The sequence below is a fragment of the Lolium rigidum genome, chromosome 2 (assembly GCF_022539505.1).
Source record: "Lolium rigidum isolate FL_2022 chromosome 2, APGP_CSIRO_Lrig_0.1, whole genome shotgun sequence".
Taxonomy (NCBI): Eukaryota; Viridiplantae; Streptophyta; class Magnoliopsida; order Poales; family Poaceae; genus Lolium; species Lolium rigidum.
The window spans coordinates 208,228,964-208,250,284 of record NC_061509.1 but is presented as its reverse complement, the minus strand read 5'-3'; the positions used below and the strand labels follow the sequence as shown (position 1 = coordinate 208,250,284).

Here is a 21,321-nt window from a genome sequence, read left to right as displayed (position 1 = left end):
TGGGCCTGCTCTGGATTAGCTGAGCACAACATGTTCGGTGAAATGCCAAGCAGCCAGCCAGGACTGGCGGTGAAGGCCGAATATATTGGTTTTCTCGGTGAAACGCCAATCTTGTTACGCCCAAGTTTTCTTTTTCTTTCGTTGTGAATCTACCTGGGAGAAACCTGTCAGATCACAAGCCTGCATACACAACGCGATCACGCTGGTTTGTTAATGTGGAATTTGCAAACGACCCTCTGAAACTACAGTGTTTGACGAAACTGAGAGAAAATGAACCGCTCTCAGAGTTTTTGTGACGAGCTCTGACTTGCACCTTTTCGGTTTTTTCCTTTTATTCAACAGAACAACCAACCGTGCCATAATTTTGCCCATGATCCGTTCTTTCTGTGCCATCCCATGGAACGTGATCTTGGCCAAGTCTTCTGCAGGTTACTTAGCTGAAAATTAGGAAGACTGAAACTATCCTACGACCAGGACAACGCCTCAACGTGAACAAGCACGCTTTAAGCTTGACATTATTTCAGAGATAAGGTAAATCCTAAACGTGACAGATTCAGGACAATCGAGGTTTACATTAACAAAACCTTCATATCTTCTTGTTCGTTGTGGTATCATAGAATAACGTCATTTCTCATTACGTTAGTAGTATTGCTTTTGGATATCTGGACATCTTAGTGTTCCTCCAAGAACCGAGATATGCTCATCTTTTGCTAACCCAAATTTACACAGATCTAAATGTAACGTGCTATAATATGCCCAGGGCTACCTGGTATTAATCACAAGTGAGAGTTGTGCAACATAATACACTGGATACATTACCATATATGCAGTGGGGTTGGGTTCATTGAGCAATGCTGATGAAATGAAGGAAAATGAGAATTTAATAATAAAATATTTGTTGAGTTATTAATAACAGATTTAACACTATCTTTTGAGCAAATTTGAAATATATTAGTTACTGGTCCATTCAAGTCAACTCAAGCCAGAGAGCTACCCACAGTTTCTTGATTCGATGCAGTATTCCTACTAGTTCCTGATGTTGCATCCAGCTAAGCTCTACTTTCCATCAGGTTTGAAGCTTTATTCTGCTTGTGGTTTAGATATCTTGGGAAAATACTACCTATATTTTGGGTACGTTTGGTTTACGCCTCCACTTGCGCTATCTAACTCCTGGCGTGGACAAAATTTTGGTGGAGGATTCCTCTGCCCTCAGTTCGCCCATGTTTGGCAAAAAAAATCACAGTAGCGTGTATGCTGGGCTGGGCTAGCCAACTTTTTGGGGCCAATCAAACAGCAGCCGTAGAGACTCAGGCGCACCATTATTTGGTAGGTCCAGCATTGGCTGGGAGCCAAATGTACCCTTTGAGAGGGTCTGCAACGTGTTACTTGTACAGTTGTATTTATCACCAATAAGGAAGGTCTTATGTCTCCTTATAAATTCCTGATCCAGCGCATGTTCTCTCTATTTTGTTCTAAACCATTTATGCTTTTGCACTTTAATGCCACATCTAGTTCTCTGTGAAACCAAAATTCTCACAAAATTGCAGAAACGTTAACAGGAGAGCTCCGAAGGACTAGCTAGCATATCACAACTGAGGTGAGTTGAGGGCTTGTGGACACTTGTAGGTTCACACTTCGGCTTAGTAAAAGTAATGCAACGAAAACAAGGAAAGCTGAAAAGGACATGATCTGATGCATAAGCCTAATTTTTTTTTACCTACAGTACAGTATTAGTGTCTGTATTGAGAGAATCCTTAGAGTGACAGGTAAATTTGGGCAAGCAAGATGGCTCTCTCATCAGTATTCAGGCGAGTAAATGTCAAAGAACTGATCTCAAGTGTTCCGGCATACACTAGCGCAGCAGGTGATGATTTAGGCTTTGCAGTTTGTGACATCAAGTTTGAACTTGGATATTTTTGCTTTTTTTTACAAGTGGCTTTAATTTATTATATGCACATAATTTCAGAGGCATCTGGAGGACTGAGCTTGGTTTTTAGGCGTTGGGCCACCAAAAAGACTGCTGGATCAACAAAAAATGGCCGTGACTCTAACCCAAAGTATTTGGGTGTTAAGAAATTTGGTGGAGAGGTATCATCTTCAGATGCTCCTTGGGGTTTTTATGTTTCCTTTTGTCCTTAGTGTTGAACTAGATTACATGAACAATTTCCTACATCATGTTAACGTAGCTAAGAGTTTGAATTTTTAGTATCTTCTCTAATGATATACTCTCTCCGTTCACTTATGTAAGACCATTTAGCTTTTTTTTTCCGTAAATGCATGTATCTAGACGCTTTTTAGTGTGTAGGTTCACCCATTTTTGTCCGTATCTAGTCTGCTTTGAACTATCTAAAAGGTCTTACGTTAGTGAACGACGTCCTCATCTCGTAATTATTAAAGAAAAAAAGATATCATCTGCTCTCCAACACTTACAGTTGTTTTAATTTGGCAGAAAGTAGAACCAGGAAACATCATCGTTCGCCAAAGAGGTACCCGCTTCCATCCTGGGAACTATGTTGGAATGGGGAAGGACCACACTCTCTTCTCCCTGAAGGAGGGCCACGTGAGGTTCGAGCGGAATAAGCTGACTGGTAGGAAATGGATTCATGTGGAACCTGCAGCTGGCCACACTCTCCACCCTGTCTATGCCACCGCAGCTGATACGGAGCAACTTCAGTAGCGCCTCTGTCCATGGGGTTTGCAGTAACAACATGTCGCTGATAGCTTCCTGGGAAGGCTTTGCTGTTTTGCTCCGGCTCGGATACCTTCAGTCAATGAACTTGTTTCAACGAAGATGATCCTAGGTTTGGATAATTGCAATAAGTAGTAACTTCAGCATGTTTCTGATGCATTTTGAGTATCCATTCTGCACTTCCATGTGTAGATTTTAGTCTGATTAGCTGCAATGAGTAGGTCATATGCTGTTTTTCTCTGAAATCATCAGTGTTACTTCCAGTCGTTCCGTTCTCCAAGTTTGCCGACTGACCCTTGACTCAGTGTAGTTGCTGTTGATGGTATGTCTTGCAAGTTATTATCCACACCTCCTCATGGCGCCTGAAGCTATTACGCCATGAGAACATGGTCATCTGCCTGAACCCGAGGCCTATAGTCTGCATCTGTTTGTGTGACATTTTTGGTCGCAGAAAAATGATTGTGTTATAGGATAGTTCGATTCCAGCGGTTGATGAGAGAATGTACGCGGCATGATAACAGTGCCTCGGTTTCTTTATAAAAAACCAATTGATGGTTTAATATGCTTTATTGGTATCAATTTTGATCTTCTCTCCACTGGGTCTAGAAAGTTGGTGTTTCTTTGGGCTTGTACTCTGGAACATTATTTTTACCTCCGTGAAACATGAAAACTTGCCCATCTTGCACTTGGCGATGGACCTTCTGCTTTACAGAGTGGGCGCCAGGGCACACAGCAAAGTGGTGCTCAATCACCTCCCTAGAGACCCAGGACAACCTGATGGTTTCCAGGCCAACACGTCAGAGTTTTCCCCGAGGAAGGTGATGGGTGCGAGATCCTATTTAGCGGAAAGGCTAGCACTGAAGGTGGTCAGGAGGCTCCCGTCGTCACACATTGGTACCTGCTCCATTAGCTTGCTATTATCCGTCACGACCTTCTTCTTTGGCGGGGCGGAGCTGAGGAGCTCGGCTCATTGGTGTTCTCATGGGTAGCCACCATAGCTACCCTGAACATCAGCTCAACACAGAAAACATCTTTCCTATCAGCCTTGATGGTGATGACCCCCATCATCCTAACATCTTCAAGTCATTGTAGCCGCCATGAACTTTGAAACGCCGGACACCCTAGGATACCATTGTAGGCCAGATGGATATCAGCCATGTCAATGGCGACACACTCAGTGCGGAAAGTTTGTTGCCGTCCCAAGCGTGACCGGCAATGTTATCTGCCCTAGGGGCTGAGTCACGTCGGGTTTGACGCCCTGGAACATTTCTGTGGAGCGAAGACGCCCAATCAGCATAGCCTAGTTTTCTGATGGTGCATAGAAGTTGACTGTTCTCTCTGTTTGCCCCTTAACAATGTTATTTTGGTTATTACAATGAAAATGGGTCACTACCCGCTCAACACTTCACTGCATAGAAGTCGCATGCTGGAGGATCGATTTATAATTTTTATTAGTGTAGGATATTTTGCACTAGTGCTTTTGATGATTATTAACAAATCGGTGGATTTTGTTTTTCAAAAACAAAAACAAAAATCCGTCAACTTGTAGAAAAAACATTTACGGAGAATTATATACAGTACCAAATTTACCGAAATTGTATCTACATCAAAGAATAATAACAACCCAGAAATGAAAAAGGTGACGCCGTTATCTGCCCTAGAACGTTCCCGTGGGGCGAAGACGCAGGAATCATCATAGCCTAGTTTTCTGATAGTGCATAGAAGCCGTCTGCTCCCTTTATTTGCCTCTTAACAACGTTATTTTGGTTATTGCTATGAAAATGGGTCATTGTCGGCTCAACACTTCAGCGCATAGAAGTCACCTGCTGCAGCTGTAATTGTTATTAATACTTTACGATATTTTGTACAGTACTGCACTTTTTTAATGATTATTAATAGATTGTTGATTTTGTATAAAAAAACAAAATACCGTCAACTTGTAGGAAAAACATTTACGGAGAATTATATATCAAATTTACCGGAATTGTATCCACATCAAAGAATAACAAACCAGAAATGAAGAAGAAGAACAATATAAAGCCAATCCAAACACGCGCGCAGAAGGAATTAATCCTGAAATCAAACCAAACACGACACAAGCAAGCACACGCTGTGCAATATGCATGAGGAGCAGCATGCACTCAGAAATGCACGTGGCAGTAGACCCGATCGAAGGAGGTCGGGGAGGCGAAGTCGACGGGCACGAGCGGGCAGCTCGCGCGCATCTTGTAGCGCCGCGTCCTGACGATGCCGTACCTGAACGACACCTTGCTCCGGACGTGCACGTCGAGCGGCAGCTTCCCGCCGGACCGGTCCCGCTTGATCGCCCGCTCCACCTCCCGCGGCAGCGCGTCCCGCACGGCCGGCGCGGCGACGTCGATCCTCGTCTCGTTGCGCGGCGGCTGGCGGAACCCCGGCACCTCGGCGCCGCCGAGGTACGTGTCGCCGAACCATACCCCGACGTCGAGGGATCGGTAGACGACGGAGCGCTTGTTGGGGTTGTAGGCGCGGAGGGCGAGGAGGAAGGTGCCGGCGAGGCCGCTGTCCCCCGCCGTGAAGTTGAAGCCGCGCACCGTGGCGTGGTCGACGGAGAGGTGGAGCTTCCCGGGCCGGAGCGCCAGCCAGATGATGACGACGATGGCGGCGACGACGAGCAGCGCGAACAGTGTCGCCGCGAAGCACTGCGCCGTGGTCGGGCGCGTGCGCCGCGTGGCGCTCATGGGCCCCCGCGCCATTTCGATCAAGCCCCGGCGCCGGCGAGCTAGCTTGCTTGGTCGCTGCAAGAATGTAGTATTAGCTATCGATGTCTCTCGGTCGACGAGTTCTTATTGGCTTGTCGGAAACGGGTTAAGCTCCCCCCTATATAGTGAGGCTTTTGCTTCAGTGGTGATCAGAGCGATGCTTTGAGTAGCGGGAGGATGTTTCTACGGGATGGCACAGGCTGTGGCTGGAGTAGCCGGCGGTTTTGGTACGTGCGCGTGCGTGCTGCGACGCGACAGCCGGCAGCCGTGGCCCGTGGTGCAACGAGGTTCCTTGCAATGTTAACGAGTTCAGTCACTTCCAGTGGTCAATTTGGGCGCTTTGGATGATTCTTTGGTTTTGGAATCCTTCTGGGTTCCGCCTCACTCCTTCGTGTCGTACTAGGAACCGATGCGCGCCAAGGGAGGAAAAGCATATGGACAGCCCACCGATGGTGCGTGCACTCACATATGCAACTTTTACTTTTGGATATAAGATGCGGGTATAGAGAAGAACCAAGAATGTGGAGGACGATTCCGGAGGAAAGCTCGATCCTTCCTGATTGTCCATCTCTAAATTCCAAAGCTAACCTTCTTTACAGTGAGTGAATGCCAAAGCTAAATTTTGCAGCGAGGGCAAAGTAAAACCGCTCGCGCTCCATCAGAACAAACGAAATAATAATCAATTTGACCAAAAAAAAATTTAATAAATTACGCCTCTCAATTTTCGTTATTTTCTTTTTGAGCATGCCTCTTTTCGTTCTGTGCTTCGTCGGCCTGCCTCAACTCAAAGCCCGTTACTGGCGCAAGTCTCGCCCAAGAATGAGGCAAACCGTATTTGCCGCTCAGTGCGATTCGCTCCCGCCTGAAACAGTCGGACTGGTTGGGCCAGCCCATTAATTAGCGAGGTATTCTTCGTTCTTTTGCTGGTTCATCGGGTTTTGCTGTTTCTCACGGGTTTTTTGTTTTTCTTTTCTTCGTACTCCCTCTAATCCGTATTATCTGTCACGAATATAAATGTATCAAGGTATATTTTAACTTTAGATACATCAAAATTACCGGTAAGTAATATAAACCGAAAGGTTTTTTCCTTCCACTTTTCTGGCTTTGCCGGTTTTTATGATTTTGTTAAAATATCAAACTTTTTCAAATTTGGACTTTTTAAGTTTGAAATTTTTCTATAAATTTGAAAACTGTTTAATCTATATTTCAATCTGAACCTTTTCAAGTTTGATTTTTTTATTTGAATATTTTCAAATTTGAACATATTTAAATATTTTTTAAGTTTGATTTTTTTAGAACTAAATATTTTTATACTCGAATATATTTGAACATTTCTAAAATTTAGACATTTATTAAAATCTCAATAGAAAGGAAAAAAGAAAAAGGAAAAAATAAAAAATATATACATGTTCCTGGGTTGTATTCTGTGCGGCCCAAGAAGATGTGCATGTACGCCAAGCGACGCTCGCTCCTGCTAAGAGCAGGAAATATGCACTCCCCCAAGAACCAAGAAAGGATCTTCCGTAGCGATTATTTAAATCTGTACGGATTATTCTATCGATGCTACATATGAAATGTGTTAGCTGGATATCAAAACTGTATTCTGTAACAGAAATGTAAGCCAAGGATATATGTCATTAGCAAAGATGGAATCGCTGTCAACCCGAGTAAGGTAGCAGCAGTTCTAGAATGGGAAGCACCTAAGACTGTCAAGGAAATCCGAGGATTTCTCGAAATGGCAGGATATTACCGGAGGTTCATTGAAGGATTCTCCAAAATAGCGGGACCAATGACGAAGTCAGTTAAGGAAGAACACACCATTCGTGTGGTTGGAGGAGTGTGAGAAGAGTTTTCAAACTCTAAAAGAGAAACTCACCACAGAGACCGGTGTTAGCAGTTCCGGAAGTTGGCAAGGATTACACCGTGTACTGTGACGCATCCAAACATGGATTAGGTTGCGTACTCATGCAAGATCGGAAAGTGATATCTTATGGATCGAGGCAACTCAGACCTCATGAAGTGAATTATCCAACACATGACTTGGAATTAGCAGCTATCGTATTTGCACTCAAAACATGGAGACATTTTCTCTATGGAGCTAAGTGTGAGCTCTATACAGACCATAAAAGGGCCTCAAATATTTCTTCACTCAGAAGGAACTCAACATGAGACAGAAAAGATGGCTAGAATTGATCAAGGATTATGACTCGACAATCAATTACACACCGGGGAAAGCTAATGTTGTAGCGAGATGCCCTGAGTAGGAAGAGTACCGGAGGAGTGGAACAAGAAATATCACCGGAGTTGAGGAAGGAAATAAGTCAAGCCCAAATACAACTTTGGGAGAGGGAAGCCCATGAAGGATTATCGGCGTTGCAAGTAGCCGACGAGTTGAATGTCAACCTGAAGAATGAGATAATGATGGGTCAGCTGGACGATCCATTCATCGTGGAGGAGATGAGAAGAATAGATGAAGGAAGACCATCAGAATTTCATCGCGGAGAATCTGGATCCTTATGGTTCCAGAAAAGAATTTGCGTTCCGGATATTGCTGAAATTAAGGAAGTAATACTCCGGGAAGCTCATCAAACACCATATTCCATACATCCGGGAAGTACAAAGATGTACATGGACTTAAAAGAACTATTCTGGTGGAATAACATGAAGAGGGAGATAGCACAATATGTGGCAGAATGCCATACCTGCCAGAGAGTGAAGGCTGAACACCAGAGTCCAGCAGGGAAGTTACAACCTTTACCTATTCCAGAGTGGAAATGGGAAGAAATAGGGATGGATTTCATCACCGGACTACCCATGACTAATAAAAAGAAGGACATGATATGGGTAATCGTGGACCGGTTGACGAAGAGCGCCCACTTCTTAGCGGTAAACCAGCAGGATAAAGGAGAGAAACTCATCGATCTTTACATCAAAGAGATCGTGAGTAAGCATGGAGTACCTAAGAAGATCGTATCGGATCGAGGATCCGTGTTCACATCGACATTCCGGAAGCAACTTCACGAAGCTTTAGGATCCAAGTTGGACTATAGTACCGCTTATCATCCCCGGACAGTGTGGACAAACGGAGAGAACCAATCAAATCCTAGAGGATATGCTTAGGGCTTGTGCCCTAGACTTCGGAGGATCATGGGAAGAACACTTACCACTAGCAGAGTTTTCATACAATAATAGCTATCAAAGCAGCATCAAGATGGCACCATTTGAAGCTCTGTATGGAAGAAAGTGTAGGTCACCGATATGTTGGTATGAAGCCGGAGCAAGCAAAGAGTTTAACCCTGATTATGTCAAGGAAAAACAACAAATCATTGACATTATCAGAGACAGACTCAAGATAGCCCAAAGTCGGCAAAAGAGTTATGCCGATCAAAAGAGGAGAACATGGGAACCACAAGTTGGAGACATGGTTTATCTTAAGGTAAGCCCGATGAAAGGACTCCAGAGGTTTGGAGTAAAAGGAAAGCTCGGCCCTAGATATATAGGACCTTTCATGATACTAAGTCAGAACCGTGGTTTAGCTTTTGAATTGGATCTACCGGGAAGGCTAGCACAAGTTCACAATGTGTTCCATGTGTCACAACTCAGAAAGTGTTTGAAGACCCCAGATGAACCAATATCACATGATGAGCTCGAGTTACAACCAGACTTGACATACATCGAGAAGCCAGCCAAGATTCTCGAGGAAAGCTGGAAACAACTCGGAAATAAGGCGATCAAGTATTGCAAGATACAATGGAAGCATCACCCCGAGAGGGAAGCCACCCGGGAAAAAGAGGAAGACCCGAGGAAAACATACCCCGAACTGTTCGGGTATTACAACCACAACTTCGGGACGAAGTTTTCTTTAAGGGGGAAAGGCTGTAATGTCCCAGGTTTAGAGACGATCGAGGGGTAGATTTTAGAAAGGGATGTGCATTGCATAGTAAATTCGGGGAAATTTCGCGCTTTTAAACAAAAATCGCATCGAAGGGGGACAAGTTTCTCTCTCGACACCTTACAGGGTTAGGGTTTCGAGAGTGCGACAAACTTGCAACTCACCTAATTAAATTAGGGTTTTGAGAAAAGAGGAGAGTATTGCATTACAACTTAAGTTGCAAGATTGAATTCAAACACAAGAACTTTTGAATTTCAAATTTAAACATCATATGAATATCTCATAATTCAAAATTGAGGTAATTCATTAAACAAATATTAATAATCAAAGAATATAAACATTACATTTATTTAGTAAAGCTCATTAGGGAAACTTTGAGCTTTATTAATAATCACACAAGATACATTGTCTTTACAATATCCAGAATTGAAATATAAAATATTACAACACATTACAAGAATTGGATAAATAGAAAAAAAAATGAAAATAAAAATTACAAAGATATTGTAAAATGGCTAAACTAGAAAAGAAAATCTTCATGATTTTCCTGGACATCAATTGATTGAATTCCTTGATCATTTCCTTAAACCTGCATAGTAAGACAACAAAGACAAGAAAATAGGGATTATGCCAAGTGGTAAAACCACTTGGCAGGTTAGCAAATATGATCAAATTGAGAGGATAACTCAAACATTGCCGGGGTGTCAAGCCAAAGGACCAGGTCCCAACCCGTGAAGCACACAGGCAGCTCACAGGGATAGCTGCATGTCTCACAACACACACAGACCAGGGGAGAGTCACCAAGATGACCAGGCCAAGCTGTCGACCAGAGGAGCCAACAAGGGTTCATATAAAACCTTTTCACAGCCAGAAACCCTAGCAGCTCATCGGCAGAATCTCCAAAGGGTAAGAACACCAAGAACAACTAGAACAAGAAGAACAGCCAGTGCTGTTCAACCTGTCCAAACTCACCACTGAACCAGATCAAGAATCACAAGCCACAAGGAGGAGCAGGGCAAGCCAAGCAAATCACCAGAAGCAAAACCTCTACACCAACACACTATTCCTAGGAGCCGGAGTGAGGTATACCAAACATCATGGACAAACCAGATGGTTTTGTTCATAAATAAGCATATGCACCAATCACATATAAGCAAAGGGGTAGATACCCTATGTTTGTGTCATCCTATGGCTAACTAGTCATTTGGTTCAAGCAAACATAGAGAACAGCCAGTAGAGATCATCCAGGGAACATTGGTTGTGTCTACACAGGGACACAACCAGAGAAATCCAACATGGATTAAAAACCCTGGCCAGATACCAGGCTCACTTGACAACCAGAGCTAGCTAAGCCATCAGACATGATAGACTATCATGTGTCTATCTTGTTTATCAACATCAAAGCTACGTGTAACTCACCAAGTGATTAGCCAGTGAGCACCTATTCATCAAAGAAAGCCAACACAGGTGGGAGCTACCCTAACAGCAATGAATTACTGCCAGGGCTACCTCAACCACACCACAGAATTCCACAGATAAGCTCAGCACATCTATCATCACCCAGATGGGTTCAAAAGGGAGCTAGGGTACCCAACAGAAGTTGGCATCCCTTTAACTCTAATAAATCAACCCATATGATCATCACTGCAAGGCAGTTCACATCATTTATCTACTTAATTAAGCAAGGTAACAGAGATAAATGAATTACACAAGTAACCAATGCACCAGAACCTTGTACATGATCCAGAAGATCACTGCAAGCAACAACAGTTACTTAAGCTAACAACAGTACACACCAGGCTCAGACTGTATGAAGCACAAACATCACTGATTGATCATCAGTGAGTCACAGTGAAGAGCACACATTTGCTCACAAGCAAGAAATTATAAATTGATCATCAGAGCATCACTAGCTCTTGCTACAGGTCACCACAGTCTAGCATAGCATCATGACATGGCCCAGATAAATAAATTAACCATATAATTGAATAATTGCATCATAGATAAGTGAATAGAGCATTATAATTGTATCCAGAAGCACTCCATCAAGGGATGGAGCTGCCAAGTCAATAACAATGCTCAATTGAGCATGATCATGAATTATAGCACAGAGATAGCACACCAGGAGCACTGGCACTTGCCAAAGGCAAGGATCATGCACCATGATCAAGCCAGGGAGTAGTAATTGCTCACACAGGTGAGTCAGGAGCAAGATAGCAGCAGCAGTAACAAATTAATAAAGCAAAGCATCACAGTATGCTCATGAGCAAGAGTTCATGAGTTGCAACAGCAAGCTACAGAGCACAATAGCATAGCACAGCAGCCAGAATCCATGGCAATTGCACAGCAGCAGCATACGCATAGCAGCAGTTAGCACAGCACTAGGGCTGGCTTGGCACAAGGCACACAGGGGCGCAGAAGCAACAGCAGCACGGCAGTGCCAGCATCTCCATGAGGAGAGGCAGGCTTGTAACTAGAGCATGGCATAGAGGAGGAGGAAGAAAGGGAGAAGATGGAGGCGTACTAACCTGGAGCAGCGCGACGGCGTCACCATGGCGGTACGGCGGCACCGCTCGGCCACGGCAGCGCCAAGCCATGGCCAAGCCGGGCGGTCGCCGAAGCGCGGAGGCTCCGAGCGCGAGCACGCCGAGGCACACGGCCTCGGCATCGGGAGCATCGGCGGCGGCGAACTCGCCGCAAGCACACCACGACGAGGCGAGCAAAGACGATGGGGACGCGTCGAGGAAGCGGCGAAACACAGATCGGCGCGGTGGATCTGAAGCGCCGTCGAACGGCGGATCAGATGCGCCGCATCTCGCCGGCGGCGATGGCCGGAGTCGGCCGGAACAATTCGGCGAAGGGAGCGGCGACGCACGCGTCGCCAGAGCGAGAAGAGAATTAGGGTTCGAACGCGAGGGGGGCGACGAAGCGACTGGGTCGGTTGGACCGAGCCCACTGGGCTGGTCCAACCTAACCAGCTCGGCCGCCTGACAGGTGGGCCCGAGGGGTATTTTGGACATTTCCAAAATACCCATTTAAATGAGAATTTCCAAGAATTTTAGAAAATAAAATAAAGCTCTAAAAAAATAAGTAAAAATATGAAAATTAATCAGCATAAAATTCTCTATCTAAATAAAATATGAAAGAGAATTTTTGAAAACAAAGAAGAATAAGTCTTAATTTGATGATTTAAATAATGTTTTAAATCACACATATTATTTTCAATAATGAATATAAGTCCATTAATGCATTTGGACTTTAAAAACACCTTGACAACATTTCAAGGTTGTATTTTACTTTAAATCAAGAATCTCCAAATTATTCTTAGTATTAACCTCTTACATGAAATAATAACGACATCGGAAGGGGGGAACAAACCCTAAAAATGGAATCATGCATAATTGCTTCTTTAACCATTGCCCTTATCGGACAATGATGCTATTTTTCAGAATAAGAGGACAAGGGTCAGTCCACACCTTCCAACCGCAAAACTTTGCGGTGTTCGTGCAAGTTCATCACTTGCTCATGTCATTTGAGTATTTCTATCAAATTAATTGCAAAGTACTATGGTTATCACTATTGCATAAAAATCAAAACCACTACTTTCATAACTATGAATATGACTATGTGGTGGGCAATGGAACCATGGATTGTGTTGATATGGTGGAGGTTCCATTGCACGGGTTTATATCCATCTAGGATTAACAACAAATGTCGCCAGTGATTCTTGTGCCGTAATACCCGTGTTAACCATAAGATCCGGAGTGGGACGGAGTAGTCAAAAGTGTTTCCACCTCTCGTTCATCAACGGATGCGCTTACCGTAGCAGTTGTATCTGGCGGAACAACCGGAGGGTGGGGATCCCATTCTAATTCCCCACGGTAAAGCATTGCTTGCCGTAGCAGCTTGTGTCTTGCGGAACAACCGGAGGGTGGGGATCCCATTCTAATTCCCCACGGTAATGCGGTCTATGATGGGTTGCAGCTACCGGCGTAGGAGTGTATGGTAGAGCCCAGCACTGTCGTCGTGGTCGGGGTCCACCCTAAAATTACGGGAATAATGGGACCGGCGTGGACCCAGGGTCGGGGCATGCAACAAAGGGTGGGTGTTCGAGGTAGTGGAGGAACATGATTGGCTAGACCTTATACCGGGCCTCACACCAAAGGAAGTGTGGACGGGAAAGCTGCCCGGTTGGCACCAAGGTTAAGATCTCTTATGGGTAAAGCAACACACCTCTGCAGAGTGTAAAGAATCGTGACTCGTCACTCCCTGTTCCGGGATTGAGGAACTGCGAACGCGGCCGGAAAGGAGCTCCATGAAGTTCTAGTAAACCGGTGAAGGCTAACGGACATAGCTCTTTGAAATAAAAGCAATCTCTTGAAGAAATTTTTATCAAAACTTGCATTGGTATTAGACTTTCTGGTCTAATATCGTAGCTAGTGCATTAAACACCTCTTATCTATAATGAACTTGTTGAGTACGCTCGTACTCATACCACTCTTAAATCCCATGCTTAGATTGTCCGAATCGTCCGGGAGGAGAACTACGACAACAATGAAGGAGCCGAGATCATCGGCTATGAAGAACCCGACCTCTCGGGAGGTGTTGAAGGCGTAGACTATCTCATAGTCTACGGATCCGGGAGGCTTCCGGAGAAGATCAAGCATAGAGACATCCAGTAATAGTAGTAACCGAGCAGCCCGAACTCTTAGTATTTAGCTGCTCGATGAAATAAATGTTTAGTTTAATGAAACTCTGGTATTGTAAGTTAAGTTGGGTTCACCTCGAACCCAGGAGTATTCCTCTTAGGACCCAAGAGGAGCTCCAAGACGACATGTGTATGTTAATTGTAATAATATGTGAATGAGTTATGGACCCTGCTATGTTCTGTTGTACTACTCTGAGGGATGTAATATTTGCGGAATGGTACTTCGTGAATGTTATATCAACGACTGGCATACTACAACATGCAGTGGTATGCAGGGTCACCACAAGCTGCTATGGTTGCACCCAACAATCAGAGGCATTCTTGATAATGCCCTACTGATACAACCCAAATTGTTGATCCTCTCGATCAACTTCCTACTCTATTGCCTATTCTTGTAACTATGGATCTATGAATAAATCTCTAAAGACTATAGCCCTCTTATTCTAGCTTGATGCATGCTTCCCTCCTCCTCCTCCAGCTCTTGCTTGCTTGCCTCTCTTAGATCTCTCTCTAACTAGTGAGTGTGTGGTTTTAGTCTAAGACTGAGATGTGAGTTGTGAGCTATGGGTGTGAGGTCCTGACTATCTATAGGCTGGCCTGGTGAATGTGCTACTGCACCTACGACCATGCACTTAGATGAATGGTTGCATCTACTATTCCAAACCACCTCTCTATTTTTGCTTGAGGTGCCACGAGAGATGTATTCGGTGCTCTATTGACTCTAGACTTTGGTATCATGTGATTTTCCATTTTAGGCATGTCGGTTCCTTAACTGTCTTTTTGCGATGATGTTCAATTTGAACAGTGACATGTGGATTTTTGTAATATATGATATTTATTTTATGATGGTTAAGTGGTATTTAATTCCAGTGGCTTAAAAGGATGTTTGGCTTGATTTGTGGGCTAGAGTTGATCTTGCTAGCCTAATTATGCTAGTTAAGAATATACTATTTTATGAGGAATTTCATATTCTCAAATGTTTTGATCAACAATTCATATTCATTTAGACTTTATGTGAGATTTATGAATTCAATCTAAATGTTTGGGAGACCTTTTGTTTTTTGCCCTAAGAGAGTGGAGTTTCAAAGATGGTTATGTTGCCTAAAATGTTGTCCGTGTTGCCTCTATGAACTACCGTTCCCTACTAATAGACTACTGATTATGTCCTTGTGGTTTGCCATTGCTATTGTTGATTCTAATTAATGTTGCCTAAAAGATTGTTGAGCATGATTTAGTGGTGATCATTGTTGTTGCCTAAGATTTGGATGGAATTATATGTTTCAGTTGCCTTCATTTACAACAAAAACTCCCCAGATATTTGCTTTGCTTCCAGGAAGATTTCCTAGAAGTGTTTCCTTTGGATTCTAAATAAAATGGATTCACCATTGGTGAATCCAACATTCCTAATTAACCATAACCAGATGGTTTTGTTGTGTATGTGTGCAGGTTATGGAGCTCAAGTGGTGCTCGTCGTTGGTTGTAGTGGTGTTGAAGTGTTGATCAAGAGAGGAGATAGGTGGTTGTATAGATATGCTAGGCTAGTTAGGGGTTTGTTTTTAATTTTTTTTGTAGTTCGTATTAGGGTTTTCTCTCTGTAATTTCATTTATTAAGTTTGAGTTTGTAATTGACTTTCTACATATTTTATATTGACAAAGAATGAATTTGTGAAGATTTTGATTCTTGCTTCATATTTTTCTGATTTTTATTCAATTTGTTATGAGTATTTGAATTTGGGTCTAATTATATAAATTCAAATTTAAAATTTAAATTCTATTAATTATTTTTAAAATTTTGATATGATCTCATCTTGTGTTTGAGATGCATATGATGTTGTTTGAGATTGTTGTGGAACTTGACGAATCAATGACTTAGGTCTTGATTCAAATTATCCAAATTCAAGTTTAACTAAGTCCAGCTTCAATTTTGAATCCAAATTTTAGATATGTGTTCAAATGTTTTAAAATTATAATCACACAATGCCAAGACTTGGTTGCAAGAAGTTTTAGGTTTTTAAGTATTATTTTCCCCTGCATTTTGAATTATTCAAAGGTCATGTCGACATTTGAATTTCAAATCCAGGTGTTGACTTAGGTCAATTTTTACACTAGGGTTCAAACTCGATCACTTTGGCTCGTAAATATAAAAGTTCAAAATATCCCCGTATTTTAGATATGCATCCTATGCACATGCACATATTCGACGAAATGGAGATAGTTCAACATAATAGACACCAAAGGAAAGCCATGCTATCGCCAGTCATGCTCATATCTTGAGAAATTTGGAACGAAAGGAATGCTAAAATATGTGTGCTTATGGAAGACGACAATGGCCAAACACTTAGGGTATTTTATTGTCTGGAGAGTAGGCTTGTGTTTTTCGTGTCGGGTTTTTGACCCCATTCTTGTATAAAACTATTCTTAAATGATGAAAAGAAGCCATTTGTCTTCGTTCCAAAAAAATGTGTTTATTATTAGGGTGTGGCTAGTTCCCAGTCGATTGAGAATTATTTTAGTTCTCACTTAGATGACATCATCAAATCTTAGTTGCAACCCATGTCGTAACTTATGACTAGCACGAATCACGAAGCAAATCTAATGATCCGAATCATTTTTCTTAGTTGCACCCATTTGTATCTAAAAAAAAAATCTGTTGCAATTCAGCTTGCAACTGAAAAAATCTTATTTGCGACCCCGGTTACAACTGAAAAAACTTAGTTGCAATCTAGCTTGCAACTCATATGTATGAATCACGATACAATCGGATGGGGTGGGACTTGACTGAGAACTAGCAAGACCGTTATTATTATTATTATTATTATTATTATTATTATTATTATTATTATTATTATTATTATTATTATTATTATTATTATTATTACATACTGAACTATTCAAGCACATCATTTAAAAACTGCAATGTACCTTTTCCCCTAGTGCTCCCTTTTTTTTTGGAATGGTTGCAACAGAGAAAGTGCTCCATCAATAAACAAGGCGTTCTCGTTTTTCGTATTTTATCTTTGATCAAGATTTCTCTATATATATATATATATATATATATATATATATATATATATATATATATATATATATATATATATATAATTAGTATCATTAGGAAGTATTTGTCAATACGGTTCTAACAATATCAGTTATGTAGATAACTGAGATATTGTTGTTCAATTTCTTTGATCAAAGTTCACTTGAAATACGTACGCGTGCATCTTGCTCATATGAATGGATGTAGTATTACACATGAACGGAAGGAGTACAAAATTTGCCCATCCTTGCGAGATTTGCTTGCCTGTGACACTTCCCCAGCAACACCAGCGGCGCCTAATAATTTGGTTCCAAGGTGTCTTACGGCAACAGCTTGAATGGCATTAAAGAGCGTATGGTTCGGGTGATTCAAAGTTGCATATGGTCGTTGTGGTTTTAGAGTAGTACGTACTGTACTTTGTTGTATCAACTATAGCCAGCTAGAGGTTAGCTCAACCTTGTTGCTCACTCGATTTGCTATAACGACGCGTACTGTTTGCGTTGGACATCCGTTTGCGTTCCAACTCCGCCCTGGTTAGCATAGCTAGTGCGTTGCTGGTAGGCGAGCAGCTGACCTCGATCTCTAGCAACACTTGTCCTTTGAGAAAACAACGGTAGCAACGCCAGGAATAGAATGCATCCGGAGCGACCGATTTTCCACATTTTTCCTCTTGTGAAAGTTGTGGCGTCTTGGAGTAGGGTAGATCGGGTTGGTTGACCGGACCCAACCGTCGCACAGCCAACCAACAGTAACTTGCAGCAGGCCGGGGAAGTTTCGCCTGTCCCAAGCAAGATCTATTCAAGACCCCAAGTCCTCCCGATGAGCTAAGTATCGGTCAGAGGTAGCTGCGCGCCACGTGGTGCTGCCAGCCGATGCTACCTCGCGCGCGACACGCTTGAAGCCGATGCTCGTCGAGCTGGCCGGAGTGCCGGCGGCCGGAGTCGCCGCGGCGTTATTGCTTCGCGTCGCGCAGGTACCTGCATGCACTGCACAGCTGCGCTGCTTCGCTGCATCGCACTGCATTATGCAATATCCTAATCGACCTACACAGCGAGGCGACACACGGTACGTTGAAGAAAGATGGTGTGGGGGTGAATGGGTGATGGACGGATGGATCGCCATTGAAGCGTCTCCCTCCACCACCTGGACCCCTTCAATGCGCCCCCATGCATTCAATCCACCGTTGGGTAGGCACGCACCACGCAAGAGATGGAGCCAGGGAAAGAATCGGTGCTTGAACCCAGGACATGCTAATGCCGGTTCACCTAGAGCATCTCCAACATGTGATGTCAAATACATCAGTAAAAAAAAGTTTTACACATCCATTTTTGTGTTTTTTTCAGCTTTTATATCACCAAAAAAATCAATTCCAGCTGATGTAAAACAGGGAACTAGTGCAAATCCAAATGATGTAGAATAGGGCACCCACAAAATTTCGATTTCATACAAAGTTCTGAGCTTTGGCACAATTCAAACGTAGTTCGAAACCGACACATCATTAAACATTGCCATATGATAGTTTGGTACACAAATAGTTCGACACTTGACAACGATAGTTCATCATTTTTATTTAGCCACTACTAAGACACTCCGGCACGACCTAGTCAGATCCCTTGAAAGCGCCATCTTCCTCTTCGTCTTGATGCACGAGTGACCTAAAAAGTCGGAGTCCATCTCTGTGTCCGACGACTCGACCTTGATAATGGTCGAAAGACTGGTAGAAGCTCCGACGGTTGCTGCAGCGCGCTTGTTGGCCAAGTCAGCATAGAGATCGATCTCCGCCTACACAAGCTCCGGGTGTGCGGCGCTGGACCGTGCCATGGCCAACTCATCGACCTAGCGGATTTTGCTTACTCCCGCACGGTGACGTCGAATAGCAGGGCGAGGAACTCCGCCTCCTTGCGGCTCTGCACGTTGGGTAAGTTGAGCTTGCCACGCAATCCATATAACCGAGCTCGGGCGTCTCAAAGGTGCCGAGCCACAGGCGCTCACTGGCTCTGGTTAATTAGGTTTGTCCGGATATACGCCCTTTTTGGGGCTTATTTTTTGTTTACATCACATGTTGGAGCCCTTTTTTTTATCCCAAAGTGATGTAGGTAATAGTTTTTTTGGTGTGTGTTTTCATCAACTGTTGGATATGTGGTCAGTATTATGGTGTATTTGATAATGGAACAACGTGGAATGGACTAGAACAGTTCCACACCTAGGGCAAATTCTTGTGGTTTGTTGTGGCTGAGGAATGGAATGAAATGGTTCACTGAGAGGGAATATATTCATTAGACGCAAATCACACTCCTTCCACCAAATCGGTGGAACGGCTCGCTAATTGCCAGCAAGCTGACCCAAAAAGAAACCTCCCTATTCTCACCGACCAACCCTACGAATCATCCTCCCCTTTTGTTTCTCCCCTCTCTCCCTCTCCTCTCCCTCATCTCCCCAAACTAGCAAGTGGTAGCGGGAACCAAGTACGATGGTGGCCTCGAAGAAGTGAAAGCAGCAACAACTCCATCGTGGATTCGCAACATAATTTTGCGAAGGATAGCGGGTTAACAACATAAACATGCCATTCCATAGCTACGAAAGTGGTGAGTTTTCTCTGATAAGGATGCTTTATTATTTAAAATGTTTAATCATTACATCCGTCCTCTGCATAACTAGGATGCACATAGTCGTATAGTCAACCACACAGCCAATGATGCAAAAGGTCAACACAAGGCGCAATACAAGTGATCACGGACTCTATGTGAACGCCTACTATGATGGAAGACCAATCCGTAGATTATGTTATCATCTATGTTGGGAAAAATATCCCTCGTCGTGTCCTACAACCGTGTAGACACCTCTATAAATAGGTCTCAGTTTTCCACACGCTGAAGAGGTGATAAAAAATGGAGCAAAGCGGTGCACTGGTAGATAACCTGCAAGAGAGAATAATTTTATCATTAAAAACCTTGTCATTTCAACATTCAACATAGCCATAGCGAACAAATAATGGCAGGAGCTCCCACCCTAATAAGTAGTTTAAACCTATGATCCACCTTATTTAGTCAAGTGCCAAAAATATTCGCATTGCTACAATGCGGTTATAATGTAGAACTGATGCATGTAAAATGCATACATGAACTTTGTACTTTATTGACATATATTCCCACATATTTGCAACATATATGATGTTATATCCATGTTTTATATTGATTTATTGGGATTTACCAATGATTCCCTTTATCTGGGTTATAACTCCCCAGAATAGGAAAACCCTGTTTTGTGTATTTTCCACTTTCAAGGACCTATACTGAGTCCAATTAAGCTAGGATTTCGGGAACGACAATATTTCACAACGAGAAGCATCTGAAGCACTAGGATCTCACGAGGGAGGGATTGAGGCCCAAAAGAGCATGGGTGGCGCGTACAGTATGGGAGGGCACACCACCATAGCTCTTTTGGCCATCGACCACCTGTTTTGCCTAATTCTTTCCCCTATGGAATCTGTTTGACCAAAAAACCTATATATATGACCTCCAAAGGATTTTCTCAAGGGGAGCACCGCAGAAACATAGAAACACAAAAAATAGAGGCTACATCAGCAAAAAAAGATTGGAGGGGGAAACACAAAATATTGATGAGGAAGACGTTGGAGAAGGTGGAGATCCCTCCGGCGGCATCTTCGGCAGAGTTTCCCCATCCAATCCTCGCTACTGCAGCCTTTGTTTTCATGTTTCTGTGGCGCTCTCTGGCGGAAAAAATTTGGATCTCATATATATAGGGGTTTAAAGGCAAAAGAAAGTCGGTTCGCGAAGGAATCAAGAGATTTGGACGATCGACGGTGAAAAGACACTAGGTAGCCACCTGGTCTATTTTGGGCCTCCAGGCCCCTCTCGTGAGATCCAGGTGCTCCAGTTGCTTCTCTTGATGGAAAAATTACGTCCCCAAAATCCTAGCTCAATTTGACTCCGTATAGGTCTCTGAAAGTGAAAAATACACAAAACAGGGTTTTCCTGTTCTGCAGTGATATAACCAAAATAAAGTGGATCATTGGTAAATCCCCATAAATCAATATAAAACATGAAAAAAATATCATAAATGTTGCAAATATGTGGGAATATGTATTAATAAAGTGCAAAGTTCATGTATGCATTTTACATGTATCAACATCCCCAAGCTTAACCTATGCTCGTCCTCGAGAATAAGGTGATAAAACTAACATGAACTTTGGAGTTTATTGCATTTCTTCTATGTGATCATGCAAAGTCTTAC

At 43.0% G+C, this 21,321-nt stretch overlaps 1 protein-coding gene and 1 long non-coding RNA gene across 2 annotated transcripts; one reads left to right on the top strand and one right to left on the bottom strand.

The window, feature by feature from the left end:
- Positions 1-1,969: 1,969 nt before the first annotated feature.
- LOC124688032 lies at positions 1,970-3,094 on the top strand. The gene is made up of 2 exons (XR_006998408.1): positions 1,970-2,088; positions 2,450-3,094. It is a non-coding gene; the product is annotated as an uncharacterized LOC124688032 (long non-coding RNA).
- Positions 3,095-4,802: 1,708 nt separating this feature from the next.
- On the bottom strand, positions 4,803-5,409 carry LOC124688031 (uncharacterized protein At1g08160-like). The gene has a single exon (XM_047221747.1). The coding sequence runs from the start codon at positions 5,407-5,409 to the stop codon at positions 4,831-4,833; it is 579 nt and encodes a 192-aa protein (XP_047077703.1). The 3' UTR covers positions 4,803-4,830.
- Positions 5,410-21,321: the final 15,912 nt, after the last annotated feature.